Source organism: Amphibalanus amphitrite, unplaced genomic scaffold (genome assembly GCF_019059575.1).
Source record: "Amphibalanus amphitrite isolate SeventyFive unplaced genomic scaffold, NRLGWU_Aamphi_draft 001654F_arrow, whole genome shotgun sequence".
Taxonomy (NCBI): Eukaryota; Metazoa; Arthropoda; class Thecostraca; order Balanomorpha; family Balanidae; genus Amphibalanus; species Amphibalanus amphitrite.
In genome coordinates, this window is record NW_024883147.1 from 91,073 (window position 1) to 108,576 (window position 17,504).

The following is a 17,504-nucleotide window of genomic DNA, read 5'->3' on the forward strand; positions in this document are numbered from 1 at the left end:
CGTCAGAGAGCTGTATGAATTCTAGTCAGACAAGGAATATTTTCAGCCTCTTGATGTTACACCATTTTCATCGGTTATAGTATCCCATCTCATACCTACCTGGCAGAGAGTAACCAGCGGATTTTAAACCCATGCCGGGTATACCACTGGCGGGGTACCTGTAGAACAAAATCCGTTCTAGGCATCCGATCACGTGAACCTTTTGTTGTCTCGCTATCGACAAACTACAAAGTTAATCGGCCTGACGGCTGTTGAGCCTTTTATTACCACTCACAACCCCCTGAACACTAAGAGCGATAAGATGAGCGACACACTATATCACAGCTTCTTGATAACTTACGATAACAAACGCGTCATCATGGAATATGTCAGTTTTAACGATGGTCGTATTTTCGAAACATTTATAAAGTAGTGTTCCTTATTCCTGCAGCGATTCTCTGCCTGGAGGCGTACTCTGTCACCGAGTGTCCACACCTAGCGCGTCTCGGAGCACCTCTGGCAGCACCTGTTCGTGCAGATGTCGGACGCCGCCGTGTGACAGCGGCCCGCTCAGGTCCTGGTACTCCAGTCGCACCGTGCACGCTCGCCGTCCACTGTCCGGCTGTTCGTACTCGTCAATCAGTTCCAGCCGCACCAGCAGTTCACCCAGCGCTGCCCGCAGCGCGCGTCGCAGCCGGCACCACGAGAAGGGCGCGTCCGACGGACCGCCGCCGCTCACCCAGAAGCTCATGTCGAGCGAGTAGCTCGGAGGATAGACACTGTGCAGGCGGAGCGCAGTGCCGTCGGCGGTGAAGTCGGAGCGCACCGCGTGTCGCCAGTCGTCCTCCTGCACCCAGCACGCGGTGATAGCGTCCACATCAAACGTCACCGTGGAGCTGTCCGTGTCGCCCGTCCGGACTCGAGCCACCGGTAGCCAGCCGGAGCCGCAGCCGGCGCGCAGCTCCAGCCCGTCCTCCTGGCGACTCTTCTTACAGACCAGGCCGAACGCGGCCAGCGCGTGTCGCGGCTCGGGCGCGGCGTCGGCCGGTCCACTGATGGTCAGTCGGGTCCGCAGCGGCGCGTCCGCCACCGTCGGGCCCACCTCCCCGTCCCGTACGGTGTATGTGACACGGACGTCCTGTCCGGCACCGGAACCCTCCTCCGGAGAGCCGCCGCCGTCCGACCGGCAGACGAGGTCCCCGCCGGCCGCCGCGTCACTCAGCTCCGCCGGCCCGGCGCCGTAACAGCGACCGTCGTGCTCCACCAGCACACGGGGACGGGGAGTCGCGCCCGCCGCCAGCCGGCGCACCACGTGAGCGGCCAGCGAGCTGTCGTCCGGCGGCAGTCGGCGCAGCCAGTACTGGGCCAGCGGCAGCGGCGTGCCGTCCAGCAGCAGGCGTGCCGGTCCGCCCGGCAGCCGCCGGCGCACGGTGTCCGGGCACAGCGGCCGGCCGGCCTCCAGCACGTGGATCAGACCGTCCCTGAAACACCGACCCGACGCAACATTGAGTAGACTCAGTGATACGATATCTTACACCGGATGACCTATGCTGTGATTATATAGCCAACCATAAAGACTGCTCTGCTCCGCACCAGACGGTCCAGCGCCGACAGGAAGCTCCATATTCCATATGCTTAGACACGCTGAATGAAGTCTTGTGGTTGGGACTCGCCGGGATAGGAGTTCCGGGAGTGGGACACGCGGGCTGACAGTAGGGAGGCGCTGCGGCACGCACCTGGTATGGAAGGTGCGGCTCTGACTGCCGCGGTTCCCGGTCGGCCGGTACCCGGGCACCTGTTGGGCCTGGAACGGCTCCAGTCGGCGCAGCACGAGGCCGGCGGCGGCCGCCTGAGCCGTCAGCTGCCAGCTGTCGGACCAGGCGCGGCGCACCGAGTCGCCGGCCGTGCCGCCCTGGCCGGCGCACAGCGTCACCCAGACCTGCCGGAAACACACAGAGTCAATCAGACCTGCCGGAAACACACAGCGTCACCCAGACCTGCAGGAAGCATGATTGCTGATCGGAAAATCAGAGGCCAATTTTTATGTTCCAAGACATCAAAACTTGATAAAAATGTCATAACCATTTTGTCCTACCGCGACTGACTCGCCATGCACATCATTTCCCAAGGGAAGGGAGATGGTTATGAAGTTTACCGTAAACGTTATCAGTCTCGCTTTATCGAGTGCATTGGCCGGTCACGCTCAGGGGTGCGAAAAGAACTTCATCACATTAAGCCCCGAATCGTCATCTTACCTGGCCAGAATCCGCTAGAAGTGGTGCTGCTGATGCCAAAAAGTCCCGCAACAGCGCTCTGCACAGGTGAATTTTCATCTTGTGACCCGTGTGAGGAAAATTGAATATGATGTAATCATAGCGATTACCACTGATTGCTTCATACGAAGCGAGCTTTGTGGCATCAACTCCGGTCAGCACCGTTATGCCTGTAAGAGATGAAGATCAAGGATGACATTTGAATGAATAAATCTAGTCGTAGGGTTCCTGGGTTACCGTAAGCCTGCGACAGCTAGACAACTGAACAAGGCTTAAATTGTCATGAACAAATATTTTTATAATTGTCTCCTACCTGTTGATTGTAGATAGGCCGAGTTGTCTGAGGCTTCATCAGTTAGGTCTTTACTGTAACAAGTAACGATGGCGCCTTTAGGGAGATGATCTTTCTCGCAGAGAGATCGAGTGAAAGAAAAGTCTCCTTCTCCCAAGTATAACTGCTTGCCAGTGCTAGGAAACCCCATTGTTTCTGAAACAAATCAAACAATTCATCAACCTGGATTAATGGTGATAGGTGGGCTATGAGCATGGCAAATAGGGAAAGGTGGGCATAGTTCAGACAATTTGTCCTTAGGCGTCATATGCTCAGTAGCGATTCAGGTCCGGTGAACGGCAAATAGTGCCTCTGTTGCATCCATATGTGCAGAGGCGTATACGGAGCGACCTTCAAGTTGGGGGAGGGGGGGAATGGTCAGGTCATCAAGTCTGACCCTACACGTCATCTGGACCACGTCTGGCAATGTGGCTCCTAAATTCTTCAGACAGTAAGGAATTTTCTGATCGCATGGTGGTCAGGATTTGGTGCATGAAAACATCATCTGTGATCAAAACTAGCATAAAATTCATGATCATGATGATGACCAGCACCCCGAAAACCCTCATTCAGAAACCGTCACACTACGTCCGACCATGGATAATCCATGCTACGACGTTCTAACAAGTCCCGACTTTCCCGACTTTTGGGTCTTTGACCTGACGTGAAAGGTCAACCGAAGACCTATGTAGGACCATAAAATAAGGTATCATCAGCTTCCTCTCATCACGGGCAACACGCTCGCTTTTTCCGTGAAGCTCTAGCCCGATCAGGGGCCAAACGACAAGGGGGTGGGGTGGGGGTTCAAAAGACCGCCTATATGTTCGCGGCTGGCAAAACGGACGAGGGTTAAACGTGTAGCTTACTATCTTACTGATCATTTACCCTCTTCACGTCATTTACTGTCAGATGTGTAGCTTACAGACGGTTCCAAGCATCCTCATTTCCAACTGCCCGAGGCATCCAATCATAGCCCAACAGCTTGTCAAAAGGCAATTTGTGAACAGACGTGAATTCTCAGTTCTCACGCTCAATACAGCTAGGTTAGATTCACAACATCCTAGTGACCAGACATGGCACGGATCCCAGCAGCTGAGCAGCAACCAATCACAAAAACTGAGGTGGCTGAGATTGACAGTCTTCAAGTCTGGAATTATGGTGGAAAACATGGCTGATAAAAACCTCTCAATGAAGTATGAACCATTATTTTGCATTCCTTCAGAGTTTACAGTTCTGAGAAAATCAGGCCTCAATAACAACTGGATAAAATCAGCTGGCTGGCCAGCTGGCGATGTACAATAGCTGTTATTTATTGATATAAACACGGTAGGAGATGGACATGAACACGCAAAATGGCACTCACTGTAAAATTAAGAAATGGATATTTAGTAGAACCTAATTTGTATCTGGCATTGATATATAACAAGCTCTGCTAGCGCCACCAGACGGTGCCAGCTGCCAATTGTCCAGAAAAAAGCACAGCCCAGAAAATCACTCAAGATTCATCCTGAATCAATGATCCGGGATCGAGGATCCAAGCAGGGCACATCAACATGTCCAAGCTGGATCCAGCCAGGGTTCAAGTCAGAACTAGCCAATGGAATGCAAAGCCTGAAAATCATATCAGTCCAATTTCTCAGATGTACCTACCTGAGAGGTATTTTACGGCACAGTCTATATCATGATATACCCCTTGCTACGAAATCAAAGTTCTAGCCAAGCTCTAGGACTGCATTCCAGTCTAGGTTGCATTTTGCAGCCACTTTGTCTTGAATATAATATAGTTCAAAAATCAAAATGTAGTTGAGCATCTTCTAACATCTTCTATAATAGAATACCATGCTTTTGGTACTAAGCGCCTGTACCCCACGGCCCTCTTTCTAAAAATTAATGTATGCTTCCCGCACACTGCAAGTTTGCAATCGGCTGCAATTTGAATTTGTCGATGGGGTCCACCGTCCGCCCACGTGCAAGCACGAACTCCGTGTATAATCATAAATGTAAAACCTGCGCCATTTCTGAAATAGTATAGAATGTGCTAGCATTACTATTTCTAAATGACGTCATCCTGAAATCTCAAATCTCAATGCATAATTCTGCTGGTATTTTCATGGAAACCGTGAGCGCTAGGTTTTGAAGTGCTGGTTTGTCGAACAGTGTAATGTTGCAGACGTCAATTGCCTAGTGGATGGAATTGATAAATAACAACAGAGCCTTTCTCATAAACATTTTTTACTATTACTGGTGTATAGTAGAATAGTGATTTCAAGTTTACTAATCACTGTTGCCCTCTGTCTCATAAACAATAGTGAAAAGTAATTAGTAAAAGAGTAAGATTTCGAAGCTCAGTAACGCTTGAAAACGAGTCATGGGACCTCCGTGTGGAAGATATCTTTTTAATTTTATTTTGACCGTCGAAATGCGGTAGACACCGTTGCAGTTCTGGCTATGGGCCTGTTCCAGCGCCTCCAGAATAAATTCTTGACTGGAGGCTCTACCAGAGGTTTTACTGGAGGCGCTGGAACGCAATCTGGAGATTTCTGGAGATTGGTGTCATAGATACCAAAAGAATGACGATTGTTCTCTCTTGAAACGCAAAATTTGTTTTCAATTTTAGTTAAAAAGATAAATAAAATTATAGCAATGTAATTTTCTTTACATTCAAGTTGTAAAATTATCAGTCAAATGTCCTTTGTTTACATTCGTGATTGTCACATGTGCGCCATAATTGTAGACCAGAGCCTCCAGAGAAATTTGGACCTCTCAACTCTCTGGAGGCTACTGGAGGTTTCTGGAGCTTTGGCGAGAGCTTTCTGGAGCTTTCTGGAGGCGCTGGAACGCTCTCTGGAGAATTCTAGAGCTTTCTGGAGCTTTCTGGAGGTTTCTGGAGGCGCTGGAACAGGCCCTATATATCTTGGTAGCTAGACCAATGATCGGCACGGGACCAGCATCCACGTATCGATAATTGAACGAGCTATCAAATAACATAGGTTTATGCCATGAAGGAACCGGCGAATGTTTGATGAATCATGCGATTTAGAGATAGCTGACGCAACTAGATATTGTTTTCGATGGAAGGGGGTCAGAGTTTTTAAAGCAGGCCCCCACGGCACACCCACTTTTAAAATATTTCAGCATTCCGTGCGCTTCTTGCCATTAAGTTAAGGATCCCTGCAATCAAGTTGGCTTTGAATTTTGACCTAAATTGGCTCGAGCTCAATTTTTAATGTGGAGATTTATTTTGTTGCGACCTTTCGTCTGGTCACTAAAATTTCATTTTTGGTAGCTGCTTCATTTACAGAGCAATGCAAAGGAAAGGGAAACACCCCCAGACCCGGGCACTGGATTGGACTAGACTTTCCCTGGGTTGGATTTCCCTGCCTCGGCTAGCCTAGTCCGTACCAAATCTGTACGTGGCTTTTTAAAAAATGCCTATCACATTTCAGTTGCATGTATTTTGTTGTAGCTACATATTCACATGGTTATATCAAAGATTACAAACGCACAAGCCACAACCGCACAGACACTTACGTATCTACAACACATGGGCGAGAAAACAGATCTCCCACGTGCCGCCAGTACGGCCCAATATGAGCTCGTACGGGCGCTCCCGCGCCGCGGTCAAAGTTGCTATTTGCTCGTCGGCCTTCTCCTTCACACTGTGCAGTGTGCACGGTTAGTTATTTGAGCACATGACTTCGATAGCCGGCAGATCCCGCTCGTAGCTGACCGTCACTTACCTACAACGCTGCTTGTAGGTGGGCATACGAGAACGTCGCACACAATAGCCCCAGTGGATGGCATCACTGATGTAATGCATGACTCCGTCCGACCAACCGGTAAAGTCATTAGAAGATCCAGAAGTTATTTGATATGCTGGGGGAGGCATGCTCCCCAATAATGTGCTTCATTTTTGCTTTTTCAAAAATTATTGTGATATATTATGCCTATTTGTGCTGTTTAAATCAAACTTCTTATAAAAGTTGTTGATTTCCCTCTCAATGCGAGGAAAAATGCGTAAGTTCGTACCTTTGGGCGCTGCAGAGGGGGACAAATACTCCAACGTGCCCCTCGAACCATCAATGGTCACGGCGGTGAGCGCTATTTTGCTTCAAGCTGCATCTAAGTGTTCAGCACCCACAAAGTATTCAGCGTCGTTTTGTACTCACAAGACCAATTACGTTTCTTTCACTTCAGGTTCAGGTTCAAGTAGTAGGATAATGTTGGACTTGCGTTTATTCCAAGGCTCTATAGGTTTATTCTATGCCGACATCGAAAATGCTTCGGTTACTGGGTCTTCCTTTATTATGTTTCAGTGATTGCCCGTTGTCCGTGTGTCTTGTCCTTTTTCAATTAATGTCTCTCCTTCAATGAAAATCCATCGCAGTTCACATTTTGAACGTTTTGAACATATCTCCACTTCACATTAGCTTGCTAAAAATACGCTTGACCTCGTTCAGTTTGCCAGGATGGAGAGCCAACTTTTCATATGATTTATCGTGAGGTTTTAGCAACAATAGATGTTTTTAAAGAAAAAATGAAGTTTGTTATTTGTCAATAAAAGGCTTATGCCGAAAACTCAGGGCATGCATTAAGACATAAAGTACAATTAAAGCTAAAAGCATAACTCCTAAGCTGTTTTACTGCAAGGTAGAGCAAGGGTGAAATTGACAGCACGAAAGCAAACGTCATTCGACTTTTTTACTAGGGCACGTGCTTTTATGAAACACAACCCAGGATCTTCCTACTGGTCACCAGTAAAACTGCGCTATAGTAACCTAGTAAATTTGCAACTCCAGGTAAAAGTAATTTTTGCTTTATAAAACAAAATTTTACTGGTCAACAGTAAAATCGTGCTTTTTACTATTACTTTTTACTAGACAAAGCTTTATGAGAAAGGCTACAGTAGGCAGGGTCAAGGCAGGGTATAGTAGTGAAGGTGCCCGTCGACGTGTTTGGACGCGGGGACCGAAAGCATATATATATCAATATGTAATTTTCACCGGAGAGAGTATTTGATTCAATAATATTGATATGATCAACATCCTACCCTGCAGAGTGCAGACTGCGTTATTTTCCTTGGCACTTGCTTTCTTGTTGTTTGCTTGTATGATCGTTATACATAGGTACCTAGGCAAAGAAATAGCCAAGGAAATTAAAAAGAACGTTGGTCTCAGTCCAAACAATCTGAATCATTCAATTCAACTTGAACTGTATGCAATGTTTTTGAGCTGATGCAGGGAGAAAATTGTGTTTGCATGTGTCAAGGCATGACGCTGCACTCGTGCAGTGTGCTGTGCTGCTGCATTGGTGCGGCGATAGACAAATTTGACTTGATGCTCCAGCACTGCAAGCATCCGGGTTTGTTGATGTTTCCATGTTAACCCAATACAGCTCTGTGCGCAGTGCACTACTGCAGGCAACTGCAGGGCAGTGCGCTGCAGCGCAGCACCATGAAACACCACCCTGACCAACGCATTTAGTCTGCTACCACCAGGGCTGCGGAGTCGATGGATTTTCGGCGACTCCGACTCCGACTCCGGCTCCGGCTTTCAAAAACCAGCTCCGACTCAGACTCCGACTCCGGGCAGAATTGTCGACTCCGACCGACTCCAACTCCCGACTCCGACTCCGCAGACCCGGCAGAGCTGCGGAGTCGACAGATTTTCGGTGACTCCGACTCCGACTCTGGCTCGGGTTTCTAAAATTGACTCCGACTCCAACTCCGACTCCGGTCACAACTGTCGACTCCGACCGACTCCGACTCCGCAGCCCTGGCTACCACTTTCAATTTTATTGCTTAGCACAAACCACAAACTATGAAGTAGTTGCGCGGTAAAACTTCAGTTTTTTACGCTACTGCTAGTGCCAATGCTCACTGATATCAAGAGAAATTAGGATGTCAATGTGCTCTTTCATTTTGGTCTTGGGCTGGTCTCACTGTGAGTCTGAGTGAAATGCACAGTTGGTACTAAAAATGTATGACTGTGGGAAATTTCAATGTTAAGATTAGATTTCAGCAGATGCTCTTTCGGATGATAAATGTTACCACGATTGTGAACCGTGTGCCTGTGCAAGAACATTGTGGTATGCTTTACCTACCAGTTATCACTGTTTGTGCCTTGTGGTACCAATTAACCTGATGGCTGACATTTGTGGGTAGTTTAACTGATTTATGGTGATTTATGGCAGTTTAACTGATTATCAACTTTTTTCATTAACTCATTGTTGAGTAACTGCCAAATGGTGCTGGCATGCTATTTCAAAGTACATTTTCTTGAGTGCTATAATATAAACTATCTTACATTTTACAGCTCTGAGGTGATGGACGCAATCTGACTAATTGCCTTTACGAAATGTCATCTTTAACTGAAGAACAAAAGCTGAGGATTGAGGAAAACCGGCGAAAAGCATTATTGAGACGTGCTGAGAGAAGTCAGACACAGCCTTCCCATGCCTCTACTGGGAATGCCGAACTTACCAAAGTAGCAAACCATAAACCAACAATCGTTCCGCTGAAACGGAAATATGACGGGACATTTAATTCCAAACAAGGGAGCTCCTCGCCTCACTTCCAGAGCACAAATCGCGCATCGGGTTCGAGAACCAACACGGTGCCGATCAACAAGGAGTCCTTTTACGGGACGAAAAAACAGGTGGTGGCTGGCAGCTGCCATTTGATTTCTGCTGATCGTTTCATGGTGGAAGTGGGCTACAACCAAGACATGATAGCCATGTTCCAGAAAGTGCCGGACCGGCGCTATCATCCAGACGAGCGTCATTGGTCCTTCCCTGTCTCTCGCCACGATCAGCTGATGGCTGCTCTGAAGCCGCTCCACCCAGGTGTTGCAGTGGCACCGCTGCCTGCTCACGTGCTGCGCTGTCTCCGTCAGCCCGCTCCAGACGCAGGCAAGGTCGACCTCTCCACCCTGGACGCGACATTGCTCGAGGCACTGATGCCCTTCCAGCGGGAAGGAATCAAAATGGGGGTGGCTCGAGACGGACGGGTGCTCCTCGCTGACGACATGGGTCTCGGCAAGACAATACAGGCTATCGGCATCGCTAGTCATTTCCACGACTGGCCCCTGCTCGTTGTTTGTCCGTCATCCATGCGGTACCAGTGGCGCAATGAGTTTCTGCGTTTCCTTCCGTCACAGCATCCCTCGACCATCATGGTAATGGACTCTTCGAAGGACTTCACCGCTGAAGCGCGCGTGCTCATCGTCTCGTACGATTTGCTGTCTCGCTGTTCCAAACAGCTGCGTGATGTGGGATTCCGCTCAGTCATCATGGACGAGTCCCATAACCTGAAGAACCCGAAGGCGGCGCGCACCCGGGCGGCGCTGCCGCTGCTGCGCGCCGCTCGCCGCGCGCTCCTCCTCAGCGGCACGCCGGCGCTCTCCCGGCCGGTGGAGCTTTACACGCAAATTAGTGCCATCGACAGGAAATTCATGCCGGTGTTCAACGACTTTGGGCTCCGCTACTGCGACGGGAAGCGCAACGCCTGGGGATGGGACTTCTCGGGCTCGTCGCGCATGACCGAGCTGCAGATCCTGCTGGAGCGGCGCATCATGATCCGCCGCCTGAAGCGAGATGTGATAACCCAGCTGCCGTCGAAGCAGCGCCACCTGGTGCTGCTGGACCCTGGCCAGGTGCACTGCCGCACCAAGAAGATGAACGCCATGGAGACTCGCATGGCCAAAGCGTCACTGAAGGCTGCGGAGCGACGTGGCGCTCTGCTAGAGTACTTCCGAGAAACTGCCACTGCCAAGCTACCGGCGGTCTGTTCGTACTTGGAGGATCTGCTCGACTCGGGCGCCAAGTTCATCTGCTTCGCACACCACCGGGTCGTCATGGACGCCGTGTGCGAGCTCCTGGAGCGACGCAAGGACCAGCACATCCGGATCGACGGCTCCACGCAGGCCGCCCAGCGGAAACGCGAGTGTGACCGATTCCAGAGCAGCTCGTCCGTTCGTGTGGCCGTGCTGTCCATCACGGCGGCCAACACTGGCCTGACGCTCACCGCCGCGAGCCTGGTGGTGTTCGCCGAGCTGTTCTGGAACCCAGGCGTGCTCACCCAGGCGGAGGATCGGGCCCACCGCATCGGACAGCAGGACAGTGTCCAGGTGAGGGGCCGCAATATGTTTTTTTCTCTCTCTCTCTCTCTGAGCGTTCTAACTTGCATGCGGAAACTGGAAAGCATGTTATGCGCCGAGACACAGATAACAGTAGTACATAAATGCGAATAAATGCGAATAAATGTCAATGGACGGCGATGTCCAGACTTTGCAGAGACATTTTCATTCGATCTTTGTACAAAATTTTAGAGATAGATTTCGCCCAAACTCTTATATCTTGTAGAGAAAAGAGCATAGTACATGCTGGTATGCTTCGTTAAGCTGGCAGAAATCGTTTTTTCTAATAAAGTTCGTTTGAAAATGAAAATTTTTAACATGGAAAGTCAATGGGAGCGTCTTTGTTGCTTAATAACTTTTTACGTTGCAGATATACCAAAGTGAAAAGTTAATAAAATATACAACTTTCGATGCTCTTTCCAACAATGTATAGCACGTCACTGCACGATGTGCCGTTTTTAAGAAAAGCTGTAAAAAATCAGGGCTCGACTGTGACTTGAACCCAACCACATCAGAGTATACGAACAGGTGACGGGGATACCTCCCGTGTGCGGATGTGACACTGATTATTGCTAAATATTAGCAGTCGGTCGCCGTGGGGGCGCCTTTGCAAAGCTTATATCTCTGCAACCACTGGACTGATTCACTCGCGGTCTTTTGTGTGGGATAGCCTCTTCCCTTCTTACACGTAGTGTGCTGTTCTCGATGCGTATGGGTGACCCCTAATGCACGTGCCACGTGCAAAACGAAGAGGTGTCAGTACTACTGTTATCTGTGGCCGAGAAATTTCAATTTTTCGCGATATTACCAGGGAGTGATTAAAGCATCTCACTGCAAGTTTCGTGCGTGCAATTAGGTAAGGTTAGCAGTAGATAATCTCTGCAACCACTGGACTGATTCACTCGCGGTCTTTTGTGTGGGATAGCCTCTTCCCTTCTTACACGTAGTGTGCTGTTCTCGATGCGTATGGGTGACCCCTAATGCACGTGCCACGTGCAAAACGAAGAGGTGTCAGTACTACTGTTATCTGTGGCCGAGAAATTTCAATTTTTCGCGATATTACCAGGGAGTGATTAAAGCATCTCACTGCAAGTTTCGTGCGTGCAGTTAGGTAAGGTTAGTAGTAGATAATCGCGCTCGTGACATTCGTATCTGGATAATGATGTAAGTAAATAATAAAACAATTCTACAAATCAAATATATTCAAAATCAACATTCGTATCTGTCAACATTTTGAATCAACATTCGTATCTGTTTCGTTATTTACTTCGGTCGGCTAATGTATTATATCAATGACCGTGGTTTTGTCGGCGTTCGTCAGATCCGGTACCTGGTGGCCCGCGGCACGGCCGACGACCACATCTGGCCGCTGGTGCAGCGCAAGCTGGACGTGCTGAACCGGGCCGGACTGAGCAAGGACGACTTCACCGAGGCGGACGAGGACCGGCAGCGCACCTCCGACGGACAGCCGCTCATCACCGATCTGTTCCAACAGCTGGCGAGTGAGGACGGCGAGCGGCCAGACGCCGACGGCGAATCGACAGAGTCGGGCAAGGAGCGCGCTCCAAGCGTGAGTGAGACGGGGCTGTCACACTCACAGCGGAGTGACGGAAGCGCGACGGACGACGCGGTCGCGGCGGCTGTTTCCGAACAGTGGGTAACTGAGCTGTGCGATGCTGACTGGGATGAGTGGATGGGGGACGATAGCGGGGATGTTCCCGACGCAGAAGGACCAACCAGCAAAGAAAGCCAGTGAACGTAACGCCCACGAGTAACTCGTAATGATCTCTCTGACGCGTCATTGAATCGGCTTTGATGCCAGCGTGATATTCATGTGATAAAAGACACGAGTATGTGATATGAACAGTCGAGGAACACTAGGTTCTGTTGTTTGTGGCTTGCCGCGAGCTTTTTGAACGGTGAGGCTATCGCTCACAAGTATAGTGAACACGCTTGAGCTCATTTTTAGTGATTTGCGAATAAATGTAACGTGTTCTTCATGCTACGGATCCTTGGAGATTGCCCCTGAATAGGCGACGATTCGTGATGCATGTGTGTTTGTTTCACGGCCTCAAGCACTGAGAGTTAGGATGGATGTAAGCTGTCGCAAAATTACGTGCCAAAAGACCGCATGGGAGTGGGACACAAGGTGTGTTGTTATTGGACTGGAGGATGGAAATTACGTAGTAGGGGGCAGGCTCTTGTTTCGTCATGTGTAGCTTGAATACATATGTTGCACAATAAATGTGCATTTTGTGAACACTGAACTGGCAATAGTCAAATAAGTGCATTAGCAGTTAGCACGTGTATTGCTGCTTTCCCAAGCGCATATTTGAGGTACCTACCTACTGGAAAAAGCAGTGGCGGCGGAAGGTATTCTAGGATAGGGGTGCAAACTATATTGAAGCGCCCCTTCCCGCTGGGCGCCCCTTACCATAAACACCGTTGTAGTAACACAAATAGTGAAGAGACGTTTGACAATGTGTTGTACCTCGGTTAACACGTTCAGAATTACAGTTTTTATGTAACGAGAAATAGTTAGGTACATTCCATAGCGTAAATGTAACCTTCATAATGTTCGTTTAGAAACAACTTCATCGCCATATCATAAGATTCTCCGAATAAGGCATATAGAAAAGAGTTCCACGGTTCCAATACCTTCGTGTGGACTAGTGAATAAGGCGCCGAATCCATAACACTAACTCGGTGACAGAGAATTGCAGGCCGGTAAGCAGTATGCCGCCTGGGCTGCACTGCACTATTGCATTCAGTGGTGTCATTAGTATCACGTCAGCCCTTCGGAACGGACATCCTGGCTCAATGTCATTCAAGCATTAAAAAAAAAAAAATCCATTCCAACCAAACACTTCTGTATTTTGACAATGTACAGGACACACCCGAGACTCTATGCCGAGGCTAAGAGACTTCTAGTTACTGCTAACGTGAAGTGAATAGGCTGAGGTTTATGGTGGGAGTAGCAGGTTTGTGACGCCCCAGTGAAATAAATGCCGCCTTTCAACACCGATAGGAGCCCGAAATGAATGAATACAGGCAATCAACGCTGGTAGGTGTCCCAGCGAAATGAATGCATCTATTACCACCCAGAGGTGCCCCCATTTCAAACTAATACGACGGCGACGCCTCCACACCGATAGGGGCCCATCCCAGGGGAACGGAATAAATGCCGCCCTCTCATTGCCGGGCGCCCCAGGAGAATGAATGTTACACATCAACACCAATATGCCTCCCAGTAAAATGAATTATAAATGTCGCCTTTCGACGCCGGTAGGCGCCCCAGACACCAGTGGATTTACTGCCGCCTTAAAACACCGATAGGCACCTCAGTGAAGCGAATGCCGGCCTATACCACCCATAAGCGCCCCGGATGAATAAATACCACCCGTCAACGCCGATAGGCGCCTCAGTGAAATTAATGCCGCCCCAATCTCCGATAGGCGCCCCAGGTGATACATGTCGCCCATCAACACCAACGGGCGCCCCATTGAAATGAATACCGCCCTTCAACACTGGCAGACGCCCCAGTGGAATGAATGCCGCCCCACAATGCCGATGGCCGTCCCTGCACTGGAAAATCAGTTTCGCCCCTATGCAGGCGCCCATAGAAGTTTGCAGAGTGCTATTCCTGGTCATAATCATTTCCCCAGTAAAAAAAAAAAAAACGCAAAATACGCCCTAGCACTAGATGTCTGTCAAGACAGCCCATATTCAGCCCAGATTCAGCCCGGATTCAGCCCAGATTCGGGACACCTCCGATCAAGCTGAAACTCGCACACAATGTAGGCCATGACAAGCCCAATCCACAGTCTAAGTCATTCGGTGGCACTCCCAGCCGTTTGACCTACAGAGGTCAGCAAAGGTCACGTAGCCCAAATTTGCACAGCAGATTGTGGCCCACCCAGTAGAGCTAGAGCGCTAAAAATGGCACCAATCGACTCGCCAGCATCTAATCTTACTTTCCCAACACTCATTTGACCTCTCAAGGTCATGCGATGACCTAAGGTCATTTGTGGGCTATGTCGCAAATACACTTGCACAGCAGTTTTCGAGTAGATGGATTGACCGAATTCCAAATCAAAGCACATCATCGGGTAGCCCATAGGCCGTAGTAACTTTCCTTAAAAACCGCTTTTCGATATGTGACCCCGTTTGACCTCGGCAGGTCAAAATGTGCAAATAAACGACAATCAATACGTCGCAGCCCGGATTCAGCCCAGATTCGGGACACCTCCGATCAAGCTGAAACTCGCACACAATGTAGGCCATGACATGCCCAATCCACAGTCCAAGTCATTCGGTGGCACTCCCAGCCGTTTGACCTACAGAGGTCAACAAAGGTCACGTGGCCCAAATTTGCACAGCAGATTGTGGCCCACCCAGTAGAACTAGAGCGCTAAAAATGGCACCAATCGACTCGCCAGCATCTAATCTTACTTTCCCAACACTCATTTGACCTCTCAAGGTCATGCGATGACCTAAGGTCATTTGTGGGCTATGTCGCAAATACACTTGCACAGCAGTTTTCGAGTAGATGGATTGACCGAATTCCAAATCAAAGCACATGATCGGGTAGCCCATAGGCCGTAGTAACTTTCCTTAAAAACCGCTTTTCGATATGTGACCCCGTTTGATCTCGGCAGGTCAAAATGTGCAAATAAACGACACTCAATACGACGCCGCCCGGATTCAGCCCAGATTCGGGACACCTCCGATCAAGCTGAAACTCGCACACAATGTAGGCCATGACAAGCCCAATCCACAGTCTAAGTCATTCGGTGGCACTCCCAGCCGTTTGACCTACAGAGGTCAGCAAAGGTCACGTGGCCCAAATTTGCACAGCAGATTGTGGCCCACCCAGTAGAGCTAGAGCGCTAAAAATGGCACCAATCGACTCGCCAGCATCTAATCTTACTTTCCCAACACTCATTTGACCTCTCAAGGTCATTCGATGACCTAAGGTCATTTGTGGGCTATATCGCAAATACACTTGCACAGCAGTTTTCGAGTAGATGGATTGACCGAATTCCAAATCAAAGCACATGATCGGGTAGCCCATAGGCCGTAGTAACTTTCCTTAAAAACCGCTTTTCGATATGTGACCCCGTTTGACCTCGGCAGGTCAAAATGTGCAAATAAACGACACTCAATACGACGCCGCCCGGATTCAGCCCAGATTCGGGACACCTCCGATCAATCTGAAACTCGCACACCGTGTAGGCCATGACATGCCCAATCCACAGTCCCAGTCATTCGGTGGCACTCCCAGGCGTTTGACCTACAGAGGTCAACAAAGGTCACGTGGCCCAAATTTGCACAGCAGATTGTGGCCCACCCAGTAGAACTAGAGCGCTAAAAATGGCACCAATCGACTCCCCAGCATCTAATCTTACTTTCTCAACACTCATTTGACCTCTCAAGGTCATGCGATGACCTAAGGCCATTTGTGGGCTATGTCGAAAATACACTTGCACAGCAGTTTTCGAGTAGATGGATTGACCGAATTCCAAATCAAAGCACATGATCGGGTAGCCCATAGGCCGTAGTAACTTTCCTTAAAAACCGCTTTTCGATATGTGACCCCGTTTGACCTCGGCAGGTCAAAATGTGCAAATAAACGACACTCAATACGACGCCGCCCGGATTCAGCCCAGATTCGGGACACCTCCGAACAAGCTGAAACTCGCACACAATGTAGGCCATGACAAGCCCAATCCACAGTCTAAGTCATTCGGTGGCACTCCCAGCCGTTTGACCTACAGAGGTCAGCAAAGGTCACGTGGCCCAAATTTGCACAGCAGATTGTGGCCCACCCAGTAGAGCTAGAGCGCTAAAAATGGCACCAATCGACTCGCCAGCATCTAATCTTACTTTCCCATTACTCATTTGACCTCTCAAGGTCATTCGATGACCTAAGGTCATTTGTGGGCTATATCGCAAATACACTTGCACAGCAGTTTTCGAGTAGATGGATTGACCGAATTCCAAATCAAAGCACATCATCGGGTAGCCCATAGGCCGTAGTAACTTTCCTTAAAACCGCTTTTCGATATGTGACCCCGTTTGACCTCGGCAGGTCAAAATGTGCAAATAAACGACACTCAATACGTCGCAGCCCGGATTCAGCCCAGATTCGGGACACCTCCGATCAAGCTGAAACTCGCACACCGTGTAGGCCATGACATGCCCAATCCACAGTCTAAGTCATTCGGTGGCACTCCCAGCCGTTTGACCTACAGAGGTCAGCAAAGGTCACGTGGCCCAAATTTGCACAGCAGATTGTGGCCCACCCAGTAGAGCTAGAGCGCTAAAAATGGCACCAATCGACTCGCCAGCATCTAATCTTACTTTCCCAACACTCATTTGACCTCTCAAGGTCATTCGATGACCTAAGGTCATTTGTGGGCTATATCGCAAATACACTTGCACAGCAGTTTTCGAGTAGATGGATTGACCGAATTCCAAATCAAAGCACATGATCGGGTAGCCCATAGGCCGTAGTAACTTTCCTTAAAAACTGCTTTTCGATATGTGACCCCGTTTGACCTCGGCAGGTCAAAATGTGCAAATAAACGACACTCAATACGACGCCGCCCGGATTCAGCCCAGATTCGGGACACCTCCGATCAATCTGAAACTCGCACACCGTGTAGGCCATGACAAGCCCAATCCACAGTCCCAGTCATTCGGTGGCACTCCCAGCCGTTTGACCTACAGAGGTCAACAAAGGTCACGTGGCCCAAATTTGCACAGCAGATTGTGGCCCACCCA

The 17,504-nt window shown here is 49.3% G+C and overlaps 2 protein-coding genes across 26 annotated transcripts; one reads left to right on the top strand and one right to left on the bottom strand.

Annotated features, from left to right (window-relative positions):
* Positions 1-232: 232 nt before the first annotated feature.
* On the bottom strand, positions 233-7,209 carry LOC122374418. 5 transcript variants are annotated; one of them, XM_043353172.1, is made up of 5 exons: positions 7,191-7,209; positions 2,566-2,739; positions 2,235-2,422; positions 1,716-1,918; positions 233-1,460 (listed from the first exon to the last, which is right to left on the bottom strand). In XM_043353172.1, exons 2-5 carry the CDS (start codon positions 2,732-2,734, stop codon positions 458-460), a joined length of 1,563 nt encoding a protein of 520 aa, XP_043209107.1. In that variant the 5' UTR covers positions 2,735-2,739; positions 7,191-7,209; the 3' UTR covers positions 233-457. The 5 variants fall into 5 exon arrangements, with proteins under 5 accessions (XP_043209107.1, XP_043209110.1, XP_043209112.1 ...); XM_043353175.1 differs by lacking the exon at positions 7,191-7,209 and adding an exon at positions 4,234-4,530; XM_043353177.1 differs by lacking the exon at positions 7,191-7,209 and adding an exon at positions 4,491-4,524.
* Positions 4,662-12,963, top strand: LOC122374417 (SWI/SNF-related matrix-associated actin-dependent regulator of chromatin subfamily A-like protein 1). Of its 21 annotated transcripts, none has more exons than XM_043353166.1 (3): positions 4,662-4,702; positions 8,898-10,709; positions 12,040-12,963. In XM_043353166.1, exons 2-3 carry the CDS (start codon positions 8,940-8,942, stop codon positions 12,472-12,474), a joined length of 2,205 nt encoding a protein of 734 aa, XP_043209101.1. In that variant the 5' UTR covers positions 4,662-4,702; positions 8,898-8,939; the 3' UTR covers positions 12,475-12,963. The 21 variants fall into 21 exon arrangements, with proteins under 21 accessions (XP_043209101.1, XP_043209099.1, XP_043209098.1 ...); XM_043353164.1 differs by having other exon boundaries at positions 4,685-4,727; XM_043353163.1 differs by having other exon boundaries at positions 4,694-4,721.
* Positions 12,964-17,504: the final 4,541 nt, after the last annotated feature.